The 25,823-nt window shown below is 41.9% G+C and overlaps 1 protein-coding gene across 1 annotated transcript in view; it reads right to left on the reverse strand.

Annotated features, from left to right (window-relative positions):
• The window catches only part of EGFLAM (EGF like, fibronectin type III and laminin G domains), a 191,142-nt gene that overhangs the window by 83,952 nt on the left and 81,367 nt on the right, over nt 1-25,823 (reverse strand). Inside the window, exon 7 of the mRNA XM_061129917.1 lies at nt 6,694-6,860. Within this exon, the coding sequence (XP_060985900.1) occupies nt 6,694-6,860 (167 nt within the window). The remainder of the gene's footprint in view (nt 1-6,693; nt 6,861-25,823) is intronic.

The following is a 25,823-nucleotide window of genomic DNA, read 5'->3' on the forward strand; positions in this document are numbered from 1 at the left end:
AATCTCCTAAAATTTTGGGGGAAAACCCCAGCACTGTCCTACAGAGATCAGCAAACTACATCCCATAGGCCAAATCTGGACAGCCACCTGTTTTTCTAAAACACATGATTGTTGAAATAAATTTTTAGGCCCATGCTGAAGCCAATTCTGCCAGGGTTTCTACATCAGCAACCCCAAACTTAAGATAACTTTCATATCCCTGAAAATGTTCCACTTGACCAAATATACAGTCTACAGGCACACCTCACTTTATTGTGCTTCACTTTATTGTACTCCACAGATAATGTGTTTTTTACAAATTGAAGGTTTGTGGCAACCCTATGTCAAGCAAGTCTGTTGGCACAATTTTTTCAATAGAATTTGCTTATTTTGTGTCACATTTTGCGAGTAAATCTTGCTGGTTTGACCTCAGCAGACCACTAAAACTCACTCCATATCAGCAATAAGGGTGATTCCTAGAGAGATCATACCAGCCATAAGATTTCCTTAAGCCTAGAACAAGGCTGACAGTGAAGAAGATGCAGAAGGAAAGTTTGAAGATTCAGTGACTTCGAGTCCTAGGAGAACAGCTCAGGACACAGAGTCATAAAGAAAAAGCCACACACCAGCTGGTGGTCGCCTAGGTCAGTCACACCATTCTTCAGTACCTATGCATGGAGGAAATGAGTATCAACCTCACCTTCAGTTTGAAAAAAGTGGGCCGATGTCACAATGTCTGTTTCACATGTATCTTCTCAAAATAATCTTGAGAATTAGAAAATATTACCTGCCTCAGACATTACTGTACCCATTTTCAGAGATATGGACACTGAGGCCCAGGGAGATTAAATGACTTTCCAAGAAAGTCTCACAATGAGGTAATGAAAGACAGTTCCCCTGGCCCTCAGACACAGCCACGGCTGCCAGATCCTGCTCTGTGCAAAGGTAGAGTGTTTGTGGGCAGTCAGGAGCTTTGAAAGGTTGGTGAGAACTTTTCATAGACACTGACCAAAGGTTGTGTGAAAGCTGCCAGAGGGTAATGGATGATAAGTCAGGGAATTGTGGAAAAAGACACGTCCAGTCCCTTCCTGAATGTTCCTCCCATCCCTAGGGGTGCCACAGCCTCTGTCTCTACTGGCTTCCTCGCTACTCACGACTATGGTCAATGCAGGGCACTGCCATCAAACACAAGCCCTTCTAGTGACTGGGGATAATGGACATCTATTTTGTGGCTACATGTATGAGAACATGTACCCAGGAGCCCCAGCATGCCCAGCTGGTCTCTGGAAAGAGTCAGACAATTACAAACGTTCTAATCTCAGAGCAAAACTAGGCAAAATCCAGAAGACACTTGCATGACAAAAGGGCATAAACTTCTCCAGGGGATCCTCCCAACCCAGGGATCAAATCCAGGTCTCCTGCATTACAGGCAGATTCTTTACCAGCTGAGCCACAAGGGAAGCCCAAGAATACTGGAGTGGGTAGCCTATCCCTTCTCCAGCAGATCTTCCTGACTCAGGAATTCAACCGGGGTCTCCTGCATTGCAGGCAGATTCTTTATCAACTGAGCTATCAGGAAAGCTCCCCCTAAACAGATATACACCCAGCAACAACTGAACAGAGAGCAATGTCTGAGTAAGCAGGGCAGTGAGACAGGAAAAGTGAGATGGGTTGGTAGGGAGGCAAGGAACACCATGGAATCAGGTTTACAGTATTAGAGAAAGTTGACTGATTGGGGCCAGGCTGGATTGTCTCAGCTCAGCAGAAGAGGAAGTTTCTGAAACTGGAAGAACATGGATTGTGGGGAGAAGAGTATGGCAAAGACCAAACACCATCATACCTCCCTACATAATCTCTGAGGATCTGAGTCCACAATTAGACATATGAGCACCAAAAGGAAAATCTACTCTAATTTAGCATAGAAATGCTAAAGCTTATTCTAATGATTAAGAAAGAACACAGGAGTAAAGTAAGGACTTGATTTGAAAGAGTCATTGCCTTGAACTTAAACTCCCAGATTTGCTTTCTCCCTTCCTTCCTCCTTGCTGTCCTTCCTTTCTTCCCCTCTTCCTCCTTCCCTCTTCTCCTTCCTTCCTTCTTCCCTCACTCTCTCACTCTACTTTGTTCTTACTTATGTCTCACTGCAAATCTGGGAGCTTGACTTTCCCTATGAACCTTGCCAATGGGGAAACCCATTTTTGGCCTGTTGGGTCTCTAGACCAACTTTCTCCTCACATCTTCCTTTGAATTTCCCAGATGGCAGCAGTAGAAAGCTATCAGTCTCCAAAGTAGTCACAGGCTCTCGGCTTGTGAATTCGAATTCAGTCATTCACGTACTCAGTCGATGTTGATTGAGAACCTACTTTGTACAGGGTATTGGGAACACGACACTGAATAAGTCATTGCAACTCCATATGGAGCTTATCCTGGTGGAGGAGACAGAGAATCGCATCGTTTGGGCAGTGAAAGGGCTGTAGAGAAGCAGGGAATGGGGCTGAGGAAACAGGGTGAGAGGTTTAGAGACGCTTGTCTGGGGAAGTGACATTTGAGCTATGGTCTAAAAGAAGAAAGGGAGGGAGGTCATGGGGACATGGAAAGATTGGGGAGAGAGTTCCAATCACAGAAAACAGCAGGTGCATAAGCCCCAAGGCAAAATGAAGGAAAATGACTTTTACTGGGAACAGAAAAACACCTTTCACTACGGACTGCCCTGAGGATACCAATTTCACGTCACCAAAAAACTTATTGGTTCCTTCTCTGCTTATATTATGAGGATAGGACACGAGAAATTAAATGCTTTAGGGTGGTAGGACAAAGTTCTGTTCCCAGGGAAGGTTATATAATCCCAGAGTTGGTTACACATGAGTGACTTTCGTTTCATTTGTCATTGGGAAAAAAAAGAAAACACATGACTTCTGACTTCTGCCATTTCTACTGTTTACAGTTCATATCCTTTATTACTTGTCCCATCCTTCTTAATCCAAGGAAAGCTTGGATCCCAGAAAATAAGTGACCACCAGGCATGTGGAGTCTTATTACATGTCTTGTTGCAATGTCACACTTGTGCATCTGTGTCCGTGAGGTTCCATGAGCCCCCTGTTCTGATTGGCTCATTTATAAGATCAACCAAAGGAAAAAAGAATGCCATGGAACCACAGGCAAATTACAATGGCTGGTGGTAATTCTTTCTTGAAGAAAACAGGTTTAGTAGGATGGGGTAAAGAGTGAGGGATAGTGATCTTCATCTTCTCTATATTTCCTTAGAGGAACAGAATTAGGAGCTGATGTGTGGAAAAATCTCTGCTGAGAGCATGGACTCAATATGGCTGGCATCTTCATCATTCAAGGTCTGAAGTGATCTAGTTCTCAGGAGAGAATCTGCAATAAAACACCTGGATTTTTCCTTCCTGTTCTACTTGGAAGGTTGTGGAGCTAAGGTGTGGATGCTGAACACACATCACAATTCCCTGGTGAAGCCATCGAAACCCTCCCTCTTCCTCATGCAGGCTGTGCACCAGTGAAGGAAAACACTGGTCCTGGCTCTGAGCTACAGACTCAGAGCCCCCGAGATCTGCCAACTGACCCCAGCTGAGCAACTAAGCCGCTAACAGGGTCCTGCACTAATAGGTCCAGAGAAAGTCAACATTTTGCAAGTTAATGGGGTGATGTGTTATATTTTTTAAGGAAAAGTGGTGAATGCAGGCATAAAAAAGATGACAGAGGAACCCAACAAGTGGTGGTGTAGAGGGGTGGGGAATCTAAGGGCTCCCATGGGGTCTTCTGATCCTTGATAGTCAACTTGAACGTCCATTCTGAGGTTCACTGTTCAGGGAGCAAAGTGGGCATGAACCAAGAAAAAGTCCATGCAGGAAAGATCTAGAGGTGAGGAAAAGCAGGAGCTGTGAGAAAGGGAAGCCCAAAATGTGGAAATACTCATCTCACAGATTCCTTTAAGAGGTGTTCAAAATGTTTAATAGCTTCTTGCCTTGGGTCTAACCAATCACAAGGGCTGCCAGCTATAAACTACCTACCAGGGCTATACCCATGCTTACCAGAAGAATTTCAGACCTGTATGAATGTTTTACTCACCTTTTGGTATGTACAATATGGCTTACAGGTTTTGAAAAAAAAAAAAAAATCCTTAGAGGTTTGTTCTGTGCTGTCAGAACTTCTTAGTCCATAGACTCTACAAAGACTGTCCCTGTGTTTTATTGAATTGCTGACATTACCTTTCTTATGCTACTCTGCACTAGAAGAATAAGAACCTTGTTTAATTTGAATCTCACAAGTGGCTTTAGCAGTCAGCCAAACCCAAGTTCAAATCCTGCCTTTGCAATTATTATTCTTGGCTAAATACACAATCTTTCAAAGACTCAATTTTTGAAAATCTATAAAAAGGGATGCTATTCCTGAAGCACAGGATTTTTGCAAGGATTAAAATGGGGTTTCCTAGGTAAGTGCTCCAGATGGTGTCAGCTCTTAGGAGTCTTTCCCAGTGGTACCTCTGATAGTCGGTTACTGTAATTCCAATAAGGGCTACTTGGTAATTAGGCATTTTTATATATGGAATAGTGGGTTTGGAGGTAAAATAATAGTCCAGATAAACAGCAGAATAAGAAGTATGAATGTGTCAGAATACAGGCTTTTCTAAAACATTAAAAATGATCACAACAAAAATATCACAACTGAAATACCAGTTATAGCACATTCTTACATATCATGAAACAGGCCACTTAATAAATTCCATTTCTGTTATTCTGACTTGAGTAACCATATTTATGTAAAAACAGTTAAATTGGATTTAAGAATATTTCACAGTTGAGTTTTCACTGAATCAGCCACATTCCCTGCACACAATTACTTTGAAATGATAAAATTTTACTGCACATGGGAGACCAATTGTTGCAAAATGTTATACATCTGTAAAGCACTTTCACATACCTTATCCTGCTTAATTCACAAAGCTGGCATCCACCAATGGGGAAATAATTATCAGAAACTCCAAGACCAGTCTAGTGTTTCAGTTTAAAAAAAAAGTTCAAGAGATGCCCTACTCAAGCCCCCTCCCCTGAAGCCAGCTGTTCTAGCTCATCCTTCTACTTTCTTGTCTCTGCGGAGAAGGAGATACTAGGGATAGAAGGAAAGAAGTGAGCACGGGGCAGCTCACAAAACGGAAGCAGAAGAGCTGGACGCCGGGGAGGGGCGGGTGGGCACGCAGCGCAGACTGCCTGCTCAGTTAGAACACCAAAAGACAAACTACCTGCCTCCAAGCACAGGCAGACCCTGAGGCCTGACTCAGCTACTGTCGCCCCAATTTTTGGCCATGCATCACCAAGTTTTACCAAAGATTACAGCGTAGGTCTCATCCAGCAAGAGTAGAAGGTGGCCCTGCTTCAACTGGAGATAAAATTGTTAACATTTCTTCTAGAGAGGGGAGTTTTAGCTTCTAAATTCTAAAGACGAGCAGTAGAACAGTTGCTGGGTGATTGTTGTCATAGTGTGTGTGTGTGTGTGTGTGTGTGTGTGTGTGTGTGTGTGTAGGGTGTGGCCCCACCACATCCCTCAACAATTCAATCTGAAAGAGCCCTCACATTCAAGGTTAAGGTAAGAGCTGTTTTCAGAAGAGCAAGAATTCCAGGGGCTTTAGGGAACTTGGTGAATTGCCACCCCTGGAAACAGCAGGTGGGCAAGGAAGTGTAGTGTGGGGAGCGGGAAGGAGTTTATTCAGATCAGCTAATCAATAAACACAGGGCTCTGTGCTGGCCAGGGGCAAGCCTCTGAAAGTGTCAAGTTAGCTTCTTTTCGGAGAGCACCGTTCTTGAGTGAAGAGGACCCAGGGATGATGGAAGGGCTCTTTAGACACAAAAAGCTGGAAGAACTTAACTGGCAAAATTGAAGAGATTACAGTCTTCAGACAAAAGAGGTGCAATAGCTCTGAGATCGCCCCAAGACATAGGGTGCTAGGTTTACGTACATGTACCCCCCACTTCCAAAAGACAAAGGTTTCCAAGCCAGATTGGCAAAGTGGACTAAGCAATCAAAATGCAGTTCTTTAATCATGTGGGAGCTTCTTAAACCCCAGACCATAATCACACTCTGACTTTTCACAGACTCTCCAGATGATGTGATGGACTGGCCTAACCCTTCCCCAGAGAGGTCTGGGGGGACTCCCAGCTACACATGGCGGGACCCATGCCATTGGCGGGACCCCCAGCTACACATCAGCCTGCTAGCCAGCTTGAATCCTCCCTGACCATCCTTCAGAGTGACCGATTTTCCTTGGGCATCTTTGATTTCCTGGTGAAGACAACCCTGATGGGTCTGGGATCAGTATTTTTTCTCCTATGATTCAAAGCTAAACCCATCTTTTTACAAGATGAAAAGTGAGTGGGGCTGGGAGGCTGCACATCATCTTGGTATGTAGTCTGTTTTGTGCTCATGAAAGAAAACTGACCTCAAATTCTCTAAGGATAATGCAAAAATAAACCTTCAGCTGACCTCCTGTACACAGAACCAGCCTGGCCCTGCTGAGTGCCTCGCACTTCCAAAGGGCTGAGAAAACCGCAGAATGAAAGGCTGAGGACAGTCCCACCCCAGGCAGCCCTGCTGTGGGGAGCTAAGAAACCTCGGTCAATTGGGTCCTCAGGAGGCAAGCCCAGCAAGGCAGCTACGTCTGTCTGTCTGTCTGTCCTTCAGAGAGGCTGCGGTACTCACGGGCAGTTCGGATTGTGCTGCTGGGCTGACTTCGAGGGCTGGAACCATGCAGATTCACGGCCCTCACAGCAAACTGGTAGTTGGTATCAGGATCAAGGCCCTTGATAACCATGGAATCCATCTGGATCTGCTCTTGGATTGAGGTCCAACTCTTGTCGAAATCTGGCCTTGATTGATTTAAAAAAAAAAAAAGAAAGAAAAGAAGAATGAGAAACAGTAGTTTACGAATAGCAGAAAAAGTGGAAGCTTGCTGGCTATGCAAACTAACAGCGTTTGAACACTGGAAGCAAGACATATAAAAATGAGTGAACATTTCCTACCAAAATGTCATCTTGATTTGACATCACAGGTAAAAATTTGCAGGTCCTTGCTGATAAATGCAAGCAGATCATTTTTAGGGCCAGTGTTCAGTGCTGTTTCAAGATCACTGGCTTTTCCTTGCATGGCCTTGACTGTGAAGAAAAGATTCCTACATAGGAGTTTATTTTCAAGGACTCTGCCTGCCAGATGTTTCATAAACAAGCCTTCCCCTCACAGTCCCTGTTCCCAGGGGTCAGGAGAGCACAGATTCTATCTATTCACAATCTGTTCACAAAATAAACAAATATAAATTTTTAGGGCAACTAGTTGTGAGAACTGCCATGGGAAAACCCAAGAAGACACTGTTCACAGCCATTCTCACTCCTCACAAAACTGCACAATGGTGCCAACTTGCTGAACGTTCACACGTCCTTCTGAGAACCCTACAGAGAGTGCAGACCTTGACTTAGAGCTTCCACCTAAGGGACAACATACAGGGGTTAAGAGAACAAATTCTGGAGCTAGACTGAGCCATTCAAATCCTGCCTCTATTGATCACTAGCTGCTATTTTTGCCTCTTTAAGTCTTTAGTTTCTCATCTGTAAAATGGGGTGATAAAAGTACTGACTTAAGAGGGCGGTCATAAAGGAGAAATGAGCTATGTATCCTCAGCAATGGTGCCTGGCATTGTAACTGAGCAGGACCCTATGGGACCTTTCCAGTACAAGAACCCCCACTTCCCAATGTTCTCAGCCTGCCTTCTGGCTGTATAAAAACTCTGTGTGTGTGTTCAATTGCTAAGTTGTGTCTGGTTCTTGGTAACTCCATGGACTGTAGCCCACCATGCTCCTCTGTTCATGGAATTTTCCAGACAAGAATACTGGAGTGGGTTGCCATTTCCTCCTCCAGGGGATCTCCCTGACCTGAGGATCGAACCTGTGTCTCCTGCCTAAATTTCCTGCATTGGCAGACAGATTGTTTACCACTTGAGCCACCTGGGAAGCCCAGAAAAATTTTAGTCAAAGAATAAATGTAATCAGAGAAGTGAAAAAATGTAGAAAGAAAAAAAAAGTCAAATGAGATAAAATAATAGTAGTTAAGCCATTTAAAGAAGTCAAGGAATTTTAGTTCCCCCTCCAGGGCTTCCCTGGTGGCTCAGCTGGTAAAGAATCCTCCTGCAATGTGGGAGACCTGGGTTGATTCCTGGGTTGGAGAGATCACCTGGAGATCCCACTGGCTACCCACTCCAGTATTCTGGCCTGGAGAATTCCATGGACCATATAGTCCCTGGGGTTGCAAAGAGTTGGACATGACTGAGCAACTTTCACTTCACTTCACTTTAGGAGCTATAGATAATATTCTGAGCCATGTCCTTTGAGCTGTTTTGCAGCAACTGAAACTCCCACCAGGTGAAGATGTTAACTGTATGCTGCCCACAAGCACACAGATCCCAGACCATTTGGAACCAGAAGGTTGATGATATTGACTCCTGATTACCTCACCACCAAACAATCAGAAGAATGTCCAGGAGCTAGCTGGTCACACAACCTACACACAACCCCTTCCCATACATGTTTAAAAACCTTTTCCTGAAAGTCTTCAGGACTTTTAAACACTAGCTACCCTGGACGCCTTGATTGGCTCCTGCAACAAACATTGCACTTCCCTTCACCACAACCCAGTATCAGTGGATTGACTTTACTGAGCCCAATAAGAGGACCCAAGTGTGGTTCGGTAACATCATCATATAGTAAACGCTCAGCATGGATTAGCATTATGTAAGGGAGGTACCCAGCTCACAGAGCTGACAGGCAACCCTGGGCCACCTGCTTACTCTATATACCTGTGAACTTCAGCTTCAATGCAGTAGTACTAGCCTAGGTGGCTAATCAGTACTTGCAATGCAGCTCATCTGAATTGAGAAGTGCTGTGAGTGTAAAATGGACAATGGAGTTTTTTAAGTGTAAAATATTTAATTAATACTTATATGGATTATGTGTTGAAATGACAATATTTTAGATTCAGTGGGTTAAAAATATATTATTGAAATTAATTTCCTTTGTTTCTTATTACTTTTTAAATGGCCATATTAAGAAACTTAAATTTCATATAGGCTTGCATTTTCTAATGGATAGTGCTGTTCTGTATGGACTTCCCAGTTGGAGGGAGAAAGGAGAGCTTTTCAGCTAGTGAGGACTGCAAAATAAAATTTGGGAATATTTGTGCATGACTGAGGGATAGTGCAAATGACCTAACTGGAATGGAGGATTTTTATTAATAACTAACAATAACTATCATTTATCATGTTCTTGTGAAGTATCAAGTATTTTTCTAATAGTTTAACTCATTTACTTCTCAAAATTACCCTAAGAGGCAGGTATTAAAATTAAACATCCCCAGCTTCTTTGAAGAGGAAATTAAGGCACAGAATGGGTAAGTAACTTGCCTGAGGTTACACAGCTGAAACACATGAGGCCTACTTGGGTTGATGGGAGAAGATGAGACTGAGATCTTTGATGCTGAATGAAAAATTGGGGTGATAGTGGTTGCAGGGGTTAGTCTCCATCTTAGTTTGCTCCCTGACCAACTCCTCAGCGCTTCAATTGTTAAACATTTCTGCTCACAGCTATTTAGAGAAATGTGTATGTGCGTGCGTGCATGTGTGTATGTGCAAGCTCAGTTGTGTCCGACTCTTTGCGACCCCATGGACTGTGGCCCACCAAGTTCCTATGTCCATGGGACTTTTTAGGCAAGAATGCTGGAGTGGGTTGCCATTTCCTTCTCCAGGGGATCTTCTCAACCGAGGGATCAAACTCGCATCTGAATACCCATCTCCTGTGTCTCCTGTATTGGCGGGCAGATTCTTTACCACTGCACCACTTGGGAAGCCCCATTTAGAGGAAGGTAGGAAGCAAAAAGATTGACATCTGTCCTTTACGAACAACTTAATAGGCAAGCAAATAAACACTCATTTTGTGGAAAGGAGATGCGTGGACGGTGCATGGATTTCTCTAACATGAGCTCTCGTAGCTTTTCATTTGCAAGAATTGATGAGAGAAAGATGGAGTCCTAAAGCCCAGTAAAGGTTATCTCTGTGGGCTAACTGTGCTGATGAGGAGTTTATGCGGCTCATATCTCACAAGAATTCACGTGTTTGGAGAAGCAGAGGTCACAGGGGATGGCCACTGGAGGAAGTAGGGCTCATTTCTCTTTCGACTTTCCTTTCCCTAAAGATGGACTTCTCATGTAAACAAACTCTGCCATTGAAGAGAAAACCTTAGTGAGTGGAAGGAAACACATTTACAAATTAAACAAATGAAAACAAAATCACCTCTCAGAGGAAAGTCATAGGGGATGCCCAACAGTAAAGTCAGGAAAGATGTGATCTCTAGATAAAACTCTCCTGTTATCCTTTGCTAAGCTTCCCTTGTGACATTTATAGAGGAAAGGACCTGCAACTGCTCTCAAAATGTGCTATTATCCACCCAGGGCTACCTGCAAATATCTACAACAATCTTCACTGTTCAACAGTTTCCCAGTTCTCCCACCAAGAGACTATTTTGTATTTGTCCATTTAATGCAAGAAAGAAAGTCATATTTTCAGTGAATAAGACATTGACATTATTAACATTTCATCTCATTGTATACACTGAGAGGAAAGCTCATGTAGATTGAATAGCAACATTAACATTAACGGTAACATTTGCCTCTGACTTTGTCATGAGTTTTGCATTTAAATGTTTGTAGAGTCTCTTGGGGGTACAAAAGGGCAAAGGTGAGGTTGAGAGCGAGATCATCAGGCAAAAGTATTGTCTTAGTGCATCCTCAAATAATAGCTTTATCTTTTTTCCACTGAGTAAAATCATTGTATCCTAACTACAAAGTTGCCAGTCAAATCACCATAGCAACGTTAGCCTGCCAATTTCCCCAATCAGGAAAAGGCTAGAGGGGAAGATGTACACTAAGGCAAGTGCTGTCATCCCAGGTAAAGATGGCTGCTGCTGCTAAGTCACTTCAGTCGTGTCCGACTCTGTGTGACCCCATAGACGGCAGCCCACCAGGCTCCCCCATCCCTGGGATTCTCCAGGCAAGAACACTGGAGTGGGTCAGCCATGAGCAAAGCAGGCACTTAAACACTTTCCCAGAGTGGGAAGGGTTGGGTTGTGCATCCTATATCTCAGGAGGCCAGTAGGACAACTTTGGAAGGTGGTTGGGCAGCGGAAGTCAGAGGGAACAGATACAATTCTGTCAGCAGTGACTATTCAAAACCCAGTTAGCTGATTCAGATAATCAAGACTCACTCATTGTTTGGTGAAGCATCACTATTGGCAATGTTAGCATCAGATTGGTTATCAGGAATCTTAGAGATTGTTTGGTCCCAGTGTCTAAGGGTTCTCAGAAATTACATGCAAGATTCTATGTGTGAACATCATTTCATTTTCCTAAGTAAAGGGTCCTCAGTCACTTATCAGATTCTCAAATATAATCATGATCCCCAAAATTTTAGAAGTCACTCTCTAGTCCAGTCTTTCTTTCTACCCATGTAGCTACTAAAGGAAAATAATTTATCCAAGGTCATAAAACCACAGGGTGGTATATATTTCTGTTTTATTTCCTTTCGTTGGCATTTTGACCACCTTGACTATTGCCAAGTTCACCCTTAGTGGACAATCATTTTTCTTGGTATCATCAAACCCAGTGGGTGGCTGCCTTGGGCTACTCACTTGGCAAGTGATTAATGATTATCAGCCATGCATCCATCAAGGAAGCTATATTCTGGGAGGCTCTAAGGAACTATAAATACAGTTCCATTTTCACAGAGTTTATAACCTAATTGGCAGATAAAACATTTAAGGACCAGCAGGAAGCCAGTGCAAAGTCACATATTTTGAGAGCTATATTTTTGAATGGGTCAATGTGAACTGACATCCTGGGGAAACAGTATAAGACTAGGAAGAATTTAAGCTAGTTTCCAAATATATTTGGGTTTTGATAACTGAAAAGGAATAGAACATCTCTGGGTGCAGTATTAGTTCTATGTATGGTATGGATGAATTAAGCACCAGCTACATGTAAAATACACTGTGGGATATTCAAAGAAAATAAATAATATGGGTCCCTAATATGAATGACCAATTAATCTGTATGAAAGATGGGTGTAATATATAAAAACATTAGCCATAAGTAAGTAGGTAAGTGAACATATGGCACCTCTCTGTATATCACACATAGTCAAAGCTTTCCTTATCAGCCTCTACCAATCTGTCAGGTTACCCAATGATCCTCACTTGCTCCCATTAATCTAGCTATCCATTGGGTTTGTTCCCAAATTTATTTATGATTTCTGTGTTTGTTATTGTACTTATGTCATTTAATGCAATATTATATAAACTAGTGAATATGAGTAAAAAAATATAGGTGATAGCTACGTTAATGCTTTTGAAAGACTTGGTAAAGCTGAGCCACTAAAATACAACTGCCTTTGAACTAAGTGAAAGCAAGACAACTATAAAACAGTGAAAAGATTATAAAATTCCAGAAGAATTTGCAATCAGGTAACTTTGCAAGTGACTTTAAAATTTTAACTTGAAAATAATGTATGTAGAAATTATAGATGATACCTTATAAGTATGGTTAAAATGTCTATATTATCAAAAGTAATCTACACATTCAATGCTACTGCTGCTGCTAAGTCACTTCAGTCATGTCCGACTCTGTGCAACCCCATAGACGGCAGCCCACCAGGCTCCTCTGTCCCTGGGAGTCTCCAGGCAAGAACACTGGAGTGGGCTGCCATTTCGTTCTCCAATGCATGCATGCATGCTAAGTCGCTTCAGTCGTGTCCAACTCTGCGCAACCCTATGGACAGCAGCCCACCAGCCTCCTCTGTCCACAGATTTCTCCAGGCAAGGATACTGCAGTGGGACACATTCAATGCAATCCCTATTAAAATTCCAATGCCATTTTTCACAGAAATAGAAAAAAAATAGCAGCAAACCAAATTTGATAACACATTAAAAGGATCTTACATGAACGAGGGTAATTTATCCCTGGGATGAAAGAATGGTTCAATGTAAGCAAATCAGAAGTCTGATACACCACACATTAAAAAGCAGAGACATTACTTTGCCCACAAAGGTCCATCTAGTCAAGGCTATGCTTTTTCCAGTGGTCATGTATGGATGTGAGAGTTGGACTGTAAAGAAAGCTGAGGACTGAAGAATTGATGCTTTTGAACTGTGGTGTTGGAGAAGACTCTTGAGAGTCCCTTGGACTGCAAGGAGATCCAACCAGTCCATCCTAAAGGAGATCAGCCCTGGGTGTTCTTTGGAAGGGCTGATGTTGAAGCTGAAACTCCAATACTTTGTCCACCTGATGCAAAGAGCTGACTCATTTGAAAAGACCCTGATGTTGGGAAAGATTGAAGGCAGGAGGAGAAGGGGACGATGGAGGATGAGATGGTTAGCTGGCATCACTGACTCAATGGACATGAATTTGGGTAAACTCTGGGAGTTGGTGGTGGACAGCGAGGCCTGGCGTGCTGTGGTTCAAGGGGTCCCAAAGAGTCGGACACGACTGAGAGACTGAACTGAACTGATACACCACATTAACAGAACGAAGGAGAAAAACAGATAACCATCTCAATAAATGCAGAGAAAGCATTCGACAAAATTCCACATGCTTCATGGTAAAAACTCTCAACAAGTTATGTACAGAAGGAATTTACCTCAACATAATAAGGACCACAGGATTCCCTAGTGGCTCAGTGGTAAAGAATCCATCTGCCAATGCAGGAGATACAGGCTCAATCCGAGTTGGGAAGATCCCCTGGGAAAAGCATGGCAACCTACTCCAGTATTCTTGCCTGGGAAATCCCACGGACAGAAGAGCCTGATGGGCTACAGTCCATAGGGTCGCAAAGAGTCAGACACGACTCAGTGACTAAAACAACAATAATAAAGGCCATACACGACAAACCCACAGCTAACATCATACTCAGCGTCAAAAGCTAAACAATTTTCGTCTAAGATCAGTAGCAGGGTGAACAAAGGTGCCCACCCTGACCATTTCTGTGAAACTAGTACTAGAAGTTCTAACCAGGGCAATTACACAAGAAAAAGAAATAAAAGCCATCCAAATTGGAAAGGAAGAAGCTAAACTGTCTCTGTTTACAGATGACATGGTATCATACAAAGGAAACCTTAAACACTTCACCCAGAACTAATGAACGAATTCAGTAAAGTTGCAAGATACAAAAAAATTAAAAAATCAGTTCTGTTTCTATACACTAACCAACTATCTGAAAAAGAGGAGCTTTAGGAAATGCAAATAGTTGCTTGGAACATGGCCTCATAAGACATTCATGACAAAACAAAAATTCAAGACAATCTTGCGTGCAGAAACAAAAGGGCAAAGCCACCTAAAATGATAAATGTAAAATCTCACATTTGGGTTTCTTTTTAGAAAGCAAATGGCATAGACATACGGTAGAAAAAACCCAGTGTGACAAAGATCTATGGGGAAGCAGGGGTACTGATCACAAACTCAATATGAATTCTCTGGACAACCTGCTGTTGAAAAGGTCCAGTGTTCATATCCTGGGGGAAAAAATGGCTTTCTGGGTTGATCACTTGGCAGAAGTGCTCTAGACCCATCTCCACTGAGGCAGAGTTCAAAGGACTGGTTATCGTCTGGCTTGAGTTAGAATACAGCGAACATAGGCCAGTGTCTTTAGAGGAGAGATAAGATGGTCAAATGAAGATGGTGAAAACGCCTTCAGTGTTTTTCATATCGGAATAGGAGACCCAATAATTCCTTACAAGGAGACCAATGGCAGTGCCTTATAAAGAAGACCCCTCGATGGCAATTAAGAATGGTTGACAACGAAGTCAACTGCATAGAGGGCTGAGCTCTGCATTGGTGGCTGTCTTAAAGCAGAGGTTGGGTGATGATCAATCAGAAATGTAACCAGCTACTTTCTGAACACAGTCCGAGGCTGGACTTCATTCAACGTCTCTGACTTCATTCAACGTCTCTGACTTCAACTCACAGTAAGAAATACATTTTTGCAAAGCAACCCAATACACCTATTCATATATGCATACTCTATGACTTAAATGTGAGTACAAAGGTGAAAGAAAAATTTTAAGAAAAATCACTTATCCTTACTGTTATTCACTTTACTGTTTTATCTTCTTTACCTTTCTTTTTTTTTTTTTTTCTTTTTAACACTGGTAAGATCCCACTAAGGGCTTCCCAGGTGGCACTAGTGATAAAGAACCTGCCTTTCTGCAGAAGATGTAAGAGACCTGGGTTCAATCCCTGGGTAGGGAAGATCCCTGGAGGAGGGCACAACCCCTTCAATATTTTTGCCTGGAGAATCCAATGGACAGAGGAGCCTGGCAGGCTAGAGTCCATAGGGTCACACAGAGTCGGACAGGACTGAGGGAACTTAAGCACAGTACCGCACACGAGCTCTAGATACACACTCTTTACGGCCCTGTTTTTCAACATTTTTGAATGATCCACAATAAGACATACACTGAACACTGTGACCCAAACACAACTGAAACACGTTTCACAAAAGAATTCTTACTTTTATTATGTGTGATGCCCTCTGATAATTTTCTTTTCTGTTCCACTTTACTTTCGAAAAACTGTTGGCCAGGACACCTTCAACTGATTTCTCGACCTTCTAATGAGTCCATAGGTTGAGAACCCCTTCTCTGGGAAGTTTGAGCTGAGGTGAGGAGTAACATTCAAGCATGTTACAGACGTTAACTAGGAAACAGGACTGCTGCTGCTGAGTCGCTTCAGTCGTGTCCGACTCTGTGCGACCCCATAGACGGCAGCCCACCAGGCTCCCCCGTCCCTGGGATTCTCCAGGCAAGAACACTGCAGTGGGGTGCCATTGCCTTCTCCGGAAATAGGACTAGGAACAGTTAAATCCTGCTAAGAAAATGCTTTTGAGAGTGGAATCTGTTGGAGCAGAAAACAGCCCTCTAGGGGATTCATAGAACATCCAGAATGGCCTTGACAGTGGAAGCCACTCTTCAGGGCCTGAGACACAGTGGACCAAAAGTCTAATTACAGTACAACCCAAGATATGTATGTCCTCCTTACCTCAATATGGGACCAAGCATTCCATGATTTAATGTTTCCTGGAGGACCCTGGATTATTTGGAAGCCCTTTCCCTCAATATTTTCTTTCATGTTATTCCTTCTAAGCATCATTTCCAAAAGAGAATTGAAATGATTCTTCTCTGGACTCTCTCACCTCTTAAATCTGATTCTACCATTACACTGACTATATTACTTTCTAATGTAATTTTATATTTCTGTCTTCCCTACTAGGCTGTGAGCTCATGAACATTCTTATTGTCTTATTCATCTCTGCAATCCTTGGAATGTCTGCATGATCTTTCAAAATGCAAATTCTATCAGCCCCTTTCCTGCCTGACACTTCCCGGAGCTCCGTATTCCCTTCAGGACGCACATGAGATCCTTTATAAAGTCTTTCCTGCTCAAAATCTCGCTTACCTACCCAGGCTTCTCTCTCACCACACGAAGCTCCAGGCTCCTAAACAAGTCCAAGAACTTTTTCTTTTTGCCTCCAAGACACTGCTAGAGTAGCTTCTTCTGGCCTAAGCCGTTCCACACTGCTTCCTCTCTCCCCTTGTGCCCCATTATCACTGATGTACCCTCCTTGGCTCCTGTAAGAAGCCTTCCCAGATTCCTTCAGAACTGGGTTAAATGTCAAAGTTGTGTTCCCCTAGGCCCCTGGTCCCCCGCTCCTGCCAGTAACACTCACCACTCTGGACTCTGCTCCTCTGTCTTCCCCACTGCACTCTCCAAGCAAAGGTAGTAGCCGATTGACCCCAAAATCTCTAGTACATGCTTTGCACATGGAGGATACTCAACATGTACATGTTTGGATGAATGTGTGCTCATAAGGATGAACTGAACTGAACTGAAATATCTTCAGGCTTGGACATTGGGAATAACATGATGCTCTAAACCAGGGAGTGGCACACTTCAGCTGGCTGTCAGTTCTTATAAAGTTTTATTGAAACACAACCACACCCATTTGTTTAGGTATTATTTATGGCTGTGTTCCTGCTACAAAGGCAGAGTTCAATAGCTGAGACAAAGACCACACAGCTGGCAAAGCACAAAATATTTACTACCTGGCCCTGGAGAAAGAGTTTGCCGACCCTTGGTCTAAGACAATAGTCTTTAACCTTGTTTGTGCTACTTTAACCATCTGTAGAAGCCTGGAATCCCTTCTTAGAATAATATCTTTAAATACATAAAATAAAATGCATAGGATTACAAAGGAAGTCTATACCAGATTAAATATACTAGAAACAATTACCAAAACAAGAATAAAATTATGATAAGTCAATATACGTATCATTATACTTCTTCATTAATGCATTAAATAATACCTAGAAATGGATTAATTAACTATAATAATTTCATCGTAGTGATATGCATAAATGGGATTTTGAGATACATGTAACAATTGTAACAAGATAAGAACATATCTATGATTCTAATGATGACAAAGGCAGTGGAATTGCTAATGCCACTGCAGTTAGTTGACTACATTTGTATCTGAATAAATTAAATTTCAGCTGGTAAAACTAAGGATGTAATTTTTGTCCAACCAAAGTTCAGGGACCCCTGGCCTTCTATCCATGAACCATTTGGGGACATACAGACAGCAGGTTAAGCACCCTGCTTTAAGATCCCATAGATTATCCAGAATGAACACAAAGGAGTGAAAGAAAATCTCATGCTCAGGAAGGTCTCTAAGTCTCTCTCAATTTTACAGACTTGGTTTTAAGCAAGATTTGCTCTATATTAAAATGAACTGCAGAGGAAGTCCAAAACCGCTAAGTAATCACAGTCAAGGAAAAAAAACAACAACGATGTATTATTTGACCTTCAGCTTTCTTCATTTATGAATTGGTTCTACCCAACCAAACGACAAACAGATGGCTAGAATGGAGTAATGATAAACTCAGCTGGCAATTTGTCCCTGGCGGGGCAACTAGAGAGCTCAATTTCATTTACAGTTTACAAATGACTCCCAATGCTGGTATGCAAGAATTCGATTTGTGTCACCTCCCATCAATCTGATCAGGGATTACAGCAGGAAAGCTCACGGTAGGAGGCACTGAAGCTTTAAGCCATCAATCTGTAGAACTGTAGGTGAAACTTCTACAAAAACATTCACAATCGCCCTTCCTTTTGAGCCTGAGTGGAGAAACTCGATGGCTACCAGAATTTCGAGGACTAGGCACCACTCTGGAAGGTGGTTCTGAGATTTTCAATTTGAAAACTAAAGGTAAAAAGAGAGAATTTTTCACAAACCACCACTTGTTAACATGAAATGGTAGCTGACATCCAAACAAGCCTATTCTTGCTTATTTCTACTTCTACTGTTGGTAGCAAGGAAGGTCCATAATTAGCACAACTTTCTTAATATTTTCGTGAAAAGAAAGGCAGTTTTTTGTTGTTTTTGCTGTTGTTTTCTATTCTCTCCAAAATTAACTGTGTAAGGACAATTCTTTAAATATATCAAGTTTATACTTTTGAGGGCAGGAAAACCAACACAGAGCTACATCACTGTTAAATGTTACAGACATTTGCCCAGTTATTGCTATAAACTCTAGTAAAACACTATGAAACAAGCTGGCAGTTGGCAGTTCACTTGCCTGTTATAAAGTCTCCAAAATAGAAGTTATCATTCAATATGAAATAAAATCACAATGGGAACCTTCATGTTAGTCTTATACATTAGGCATTATTTGAAGTGTTACCACATACCGCTATCCCTTTTATGACGAGAAAACAAAAGCAATGAACAACTTTGGATTGGGGGGAAGGAGAGGAGACACGCGTGCAGATCCAGTTTGGGTTTTGTCTGCTTCTTTTTTCTATAGTTGTTAAGGAAGGATGTTGGTTATGGTTGTGGTCTTGGAAATTAGTGCTAAAGGATTCATTGACTCTCCTGTGACTAGTGTGGCCATACGTTTCCATGTGGCTCAGGGTAAGGAAAAGAATTGATATTTAAAAACATTCTTCCGCAAGCCACTCTTCTAAATATTGTGCTTGCTCAGTCGCTCAGTCTTGTCTGACTCCTTGTGACCCCATGGACTGTAGCCCACCAGGCTCCTCTGTCCATGGAATTCTCCAGGCAAGAATACTGGAGTGGGTTGCCATTTCCTTCTCCAGGGGATCTTCCCTACCCAGGGATCGAACCTGTGTCTCCTGCATTGGCAAGCAGATACTTTTACCACTGCACCACCTGGAAAGTAGACATCTATTTATCTTCATAACCCTCCTGAAGTATCCACTATTGCCATCCCTACTTTACAGCCAAGGGAAGTAAGGTTCAGAGGGTTAAGGATCTTGCTAAGGTGGCAGCTAGTTGTTGACATTCTCTGGATTCAATCCCACGACCTCCTGTGTCCAAATGTTCTCCAGCACCTGTCTGACATGTGCTGACATGTTCCCTCCATGCTAGGTATCTCATTCCATAGAGCGGAGCAAGTCTGACATTACCTTCACGTCCTGGCAAGGAAGACAGACACTGAACAAGTAATTACAAGTGTGCTGAGTGTTGCTAGTAAATGTTGCAGGTATACCTAACCTAGTCTGAGGTGGGGGCAGGGATTCAGGGAAGGCTTCCTAGAGGAAGTGGTACTTAAGCAGGGGAACTGAAGGATGAACAAGAGTTAGTTAGCTAAGTAAAGAAGTAGAAGAACCACGCTAGCAGAGGATAGCAAGCATGAAGACCTCCAGACAAGAAAGAACACGGCTACAAAGGAAAACAGAAAAGACCTATCATAAAAGCCTTACTAAGAATCGTTCACACTGATCAAGCACTTATTGTATAACAAGTGCTGTTCCGTGCATTATGCATGCATTAACTCATTTAATCTCATAACAACTCTGTGAGGTAAGGAAATTATCTCCTTTCTTCTATCTGAGGCACGGAGAAGTTAAGTAATCTAACTAAAATCTTATGGTTTAAAAATGGTGGAGACTAGCATTGGACAAGGAGGCAAGGTCACAAGGACAGAAAATCAGAGTCATCAGATTTTAGAAGTCAAACTGTTCAGCCTTATTTCACATATAAGAAAGCTTAAAACTGGAATCAAGCCACTTGTCCCCAAGATTAGAGGCCAGCTCAGAACTGTGTCTTCTGATTCCACATGTGGACAAACTTGAACCCAAGAGATGATACCAAATACTGGACTGTAAGACTCAGTTCTGAACGGAACACTTCCTTAACCTTCAAAGACGGTGACCTTGTCATCCCTTAAAACTATTCAAGGAAAATCCATAATCCGTTCAGCTTCCACTCTGAATCCCAGACTTGATCTTCATTTCAGGAACAGTCTTTGCAGGGTCAATGCCTAAGAAGAAACTAATTAAATTCACTTGCTACTTGTAGCCCGAGGAAGTTGATGATGGGATGTAAAGACAGATGATGACTTTTAATAAAAATATCAATTTGTAAAATAATTTTCAAAACCCACCCAGGTGTGCATGACCTTGAGAGTCTCAAGTAAAACCAATATGTAGACATTACAATTAGTTTAAAAGCAGCTCTGCGTGAAGATGATTTTTTCAAGTCTTATTAGGGGAGGCCTCTGCAAGGGACCAGGGAATTATTTAGGCAGAAAGGTGTGAAAGAGAAAAGAGAGGAAGCACTTCTTTTTCATATTTATTAGTATTCTTGTCTTGGGTTGAGATTTAGAGATCATTTCTTGACCTATGTCCCTAAAACACACAGAAATATTTTGAACTTTCACATGGACTCAAAGTTAGCCTAAGTGGCCTTTTTATTGAGAATAGTTTTATTGAAAATTATTGAAAAGAGTTTTAATCTGCCCTTTCTAACAGTGGACAGTGCAAAGCTCTGAAGCAATTTTAACCAATCAGGTTACACCTACAGAAAAATCTACATAGTGAGTTCCCTGCATACAAACTTTCAAGTTGTGAACTTTCAAAATGTGAACATGCGATCGCATGGCCAATCGTGTAAGTTAGTTCACATGTCTGGTGTCACATGCATATATCTGCTACAAGTGGCTGCGTTTTTGTGTACCTTACTGGACAGTACTGTACAGTGGTGATGTAGCTACTGTACTTTTCAAGGTACTGTACTGTAAGATTAAAAATGTTTTCTCTATTTTTTATTTGTTTTTTATATACTATTTATGTGAAAAATGTTATAAACCTATTACAGTACAGTACTATATAGCCGATTGTGTTAGTTGGGTACCTAAGCTAACTTTGTTGGACTTATGAAAAAAATTGGATTTACAAATCCACACTCTCCGAACAGAACTGGTTCATATGTAGGGGACTTACTGTATAGGTAAGTTAAATAAAACTATTTTCACCTTTAACCAACTTGATAGATAGCATATATGGAATATGTTTCCTCAATTGAAATTTCAAAGGACTGTTTTTCCAGGCCTTTGGATTTTCATTGCCACCATAGTATATATTTTTTGCTTATGAGAAAAGCACTTACCCTAGGGAAATTCTTAGGCAGCAGGAGGAAAGTTTCTCAGATATTTATAGCCAAAATATTTCAAAACATAGGTAGCTATATTTATGCTTGGTTTGTATTTTAATGAACACTAAGATTGCTGCCCACAAAGAAATTTTCAGTATCACTTTAGAAATAAAATATCTTTCCTACCTCAAATGCATGGTTTTTCTGTTCTAGAAAAGCAGGAGGAAAAAGTTTTAAAATCATTGCAAAATATGTTACAGCCTGCAGGCTTACTTAGAATTTGCCTCTTCAAATATTTTCTACACTGATTAAAAATTTAAAATCTACTGTAAATAAGGAAGCTGATGAATAGCCCCCAGGGCAACTTTGGGAGAGATTATGAAGATTACTCTCATCTGAAAGCTTCATCCTGCCTGAGCCAGAAACCAAACCTCTTCTCTGATCCTGCTGCTGCTGCTGCTGCTGCTGCTAAGTCGCGTTAGTCGTGTCCGACTCTGCGCAACCCCAGAGATGACAGCCCACCAAGTTCCCCCATCCCTGGGATTCTCCAGGCAGGAACACTGGAGTGAGTTGCCATTTCCTTCTCCAATGCATGAAAGTAAAAAGTGAAAGTGAAGTCGCTCAGTCTTATCTGACTCTTAGCCACCCCATGGACTGCAGCCCACCAGGCTCCTCCATCCATGGGATTTTCCAGGCAAGAGTACTGGAGTGGGGTGCCATTGCCTTCTCCCTCTGATACTGAGAGGACCTGTTTAAGGTGCTCGTGTGTAGGTATCCTCCAATTTACAGGAGGTAGAAGCTGGATTAGGAACAAAACTTTGCTTGGTCCTAAAGCCCATAACCTAAGAGAGCATCACAAATAACATGAAATGTCCAAATGGAATTCTCCAGGCAAGAATACTGGATTGCCATTCCTTTCTCCAGGGGATCTTCTAGACTCAGGGATTGAACCCGAGTCTCCTGCATTGCAGGCAGATTCTTTACTGTCCGAGCCACAAGGGAAGCCCCCTTTCAGAGCATCACAAATACATGAAATGTCCAAATACGAACACAACTAGCAGAAAATCAGTCAGTAGCCCATCCATAGTTTTTCAGGTTAATCTTTTATTAGCCAATTAAATATTTCTTCAGAAACTTTTTAGTCTATTTTGTGACAGTGCCTTTGATATCATTATCCCTGTTGAATAAGAAGAGCAACTGATGTATAAGCGCCTACCAAGAGAGAGGACTGGAATCTCATCTTCCAAATGATAGAACTCAGGCAAGAACTTCACATTCAGGAAGGTGAAACCTGAGGATAACCACTGGCAATACACTGATTCTATAATTTCTTAGCCTTGGGCTGTCAAGAGCCTGCCTTTTGGATATAAAATAAACTTTTTGGCTCACACAGAGACCTGTCATGGATGTTTTTGTACACAGGAGGTATCTGGGCAAAAAAAAAAAAAAAAAAAAAAATCAATGTTAAGCATTAAACAGACCTCTTTGGGAAAAAAGAAAACTGAAGACCCCCAAAGTCTCTCTCACACTAACTGCAGTTTCTGATTGACAGTCCAGGAAAGCTCTCTCTAAACACATATCCTCAGGCTCTCGAATGAAATGGGATAGAGTCTGAGATGTTTACAAATGAATGTGGGGATTTATTTTGCAGCCAAACTTTAAATGCACAACAAGCTGCGAGAGCTTTCTTTCTGGAATAACAGCAAACAGCAGCCTAAGATGAGGCTTCCCATTTCCTCAGCCAGCAGGGCTCCAGGCGGGCTGAGTCCATGCTTACCTCTCCAAAGGTGGATCGCACACGTGAAGAGGACGTGGGGCTTTGTAGAAAGAGCACTGGGCTGGAAATCAGGAGACTTGAGGTTTAATTTTCATTTTGTCCCTAACCAGTCATTTTACCTTGGCAAAGCAACTTAAGCAACTGAGCCTCAATTTCTTTCTTTGTAAAGGGGCAATAGTGGTATGGGGAAAAGGAAACAGATACAGAATGTCTACTATGAATAAACTTTTTGAAGACTATAAGCAACAATTCTTCAATGAGGGTCACATTAGCTTAATATTATAGGTAAGGAAATGGAGGTTCTGAGATAAACTAACTTGACTAAGAGCACATATTCGGAAGAGATAACAGAAGCAGAATCCCTAGTATAGGAGCTGGAACCAGAAGCTAGCTTTCCCCATTCCACCATATTCCATTTGGAACACTTCAATTTGAACCTAGCTTTCCAGGACATTGTAAAGACATACTTGTTAAGATAAACATAAAAAAAAAAAAAATGAACAGTTTGTTAAAATGGTATATACCTTTAAAATATTTACACATAGAATTTGGGGCCTGAGTTTCTCAAATGTTAGATGTAATAACATTCTCAATGTTAAGATCCATTTTTTGTTGAATTATAATTGTTAAATGTAGGTACATAACACCCATATACACCTTACACTTGTTTAGATTTTTGACATCTACAAAGTTCTTTCTCGTATGTGAATTTACTTGGTCCTCCTCATGATGCACTAGAAGGCGGGAAGAAGTTATCACCCATGTTTATTTATCACCCATATAAGGGCATCGTCGTCATTGCTTTTGGGGCCTGTGTCATCTGCCCTTGTCCTGATTCGGCAGCAGCTTCGATACAGTTTCCTGTGAGCCTAACTTGCCTCTCAAGGCCAGCACAGAACCTAAAGTATACACTGTGCTCACATCACTGCTCCTTCGATCCCTAGACCTACTGTCTTAATCCACAGGCCAGCCAAGCCTGGAAGGGTGGGAAGTTTTACCAGGGAAAAATGGCTCCTATCTTTTTGATAAGCAAATTCAAGAGGAAATCTGTGCTCCAAAGAGAACTCCATGGAGTCAGACCCCTATAGAAACCCCACTGCCTGTAGAAGTGACTTCTGTAACACAAGTCATATGTCCTCTATCCCCCTCCTGACTTTCTCATTCCCTCTTCCAAATAAAGTAAACTATTTTTACCCAAGTCCTCTTAAGACACTCTCCTTTTGGAGACTTCAAACTGTAGAAGGCATTGTGTGTGGCCAAAGGAGGAAAAGTGGCTTACACAGTGCCCCCTGCTGGTGAAAGAAGAGGCAGCAAGCACTCCCTTCCAGTTCTGGTTCTAAATCCATCCTTCATATTCTCCTTTCATTTGTTGGCACGGGTTGTTGTTTAGTCCCTAACTCATGTTCAACTCTTTTGAAACTCCATGGGCTGTAGCCCACAAGGCTCCTCTGTCCATAGGATTTCCCAGACAGGCATACTGGAGTGGGTTGCCATTTCCTTCTCCAGGGGATCTTCCCAACCAAGGGATCAAAGATTCTTTACCACTAAATCACCTGGGAAGCCCACACACAGGTGAAGAAACTGTAATTTTCACCTTTTACCAATACATCAGACTTAAGTTTTTAAAAAACACATGTTTTACCACAAAATTAACAGTAAATGATAGCCATCATCTTTGCTGGAAGTTACAGAGATGATCTGCTGGGCTACTATGAAAAACATTGCACATTTTTCAAAATTTGAAAGTATTACACTTTGCTTTGCTTGTGTTGGACAAGTAAATTAGAAATTATACGTTTCACTCTAAGTTTTACAGACGAGAAAGCTAGGTTTTAAGACCTTCTATAGTTGCAGTTTTACTACTATTTAAACCAGGCTTAGCATCTTTCTACTCCAGGCACATTCCAGGCTTTGCCTACCAAATCTGTTCAACAGCAGGACTGTAGATTATCTTCAGTGAAGGGCATTGGTCTGGAGCTTTTCTGAGAACATCTTTTATTTATTTTTAAAATTTCCCAGCATCGGTTCCTCTCTTTTCCATTAATTGCACAATTTTCCTTTAAAGATGCAACCTTAAGGAACCCTCAATTCGTATATTTCAGATCTGAGTAAACCCACCAGTCCTTAGTTCCAGAGCTCAAAATATAAGTGCCTGGCTAATTAGGATACTTTTCTCCTTAGCCACTATGATTGGGACTGGAGCTTGGCCAACTAGAGTAAATGCTAAGGCTCCAATGGGTCCACTGAGAAAGAGCCACTCTTCTCCAGTGGGGAGCCAGGCTAGGAGACAGCAAGCTTTCAGGGCCTGGTGGCCATCTTGCCACACTATTGGAAGAGCCTGAAAATAAAGCCAATAAAGGGGAAAGCACAGTCAGAGATGGAGGGAGACAGACTGCTGATGTGACCCGGAGTTCGTCTTCTTCGAATTGAGATTTTTCACAGGACTTGACCGTCACAGGGACCAGGACATTACAGTCTCATCTTTCACGCTTCTGCCACTTGCAGTTCAAT

Source organism: Dama dama, chromosome 25 (genome assembly GCF_033118175.1).
Source record: "Dama dama isolate Ldn47 chromosome 25, ASM3311817v1, whole genome shotgun sequence".
In the NCBI taxonomy this organism is placed as follows: domain Eukaryota; kingdom Metazoa; phylum Chordata; class Mammalia; order Artiodactyla; family Cervidae; genus Dama; species Dama dama.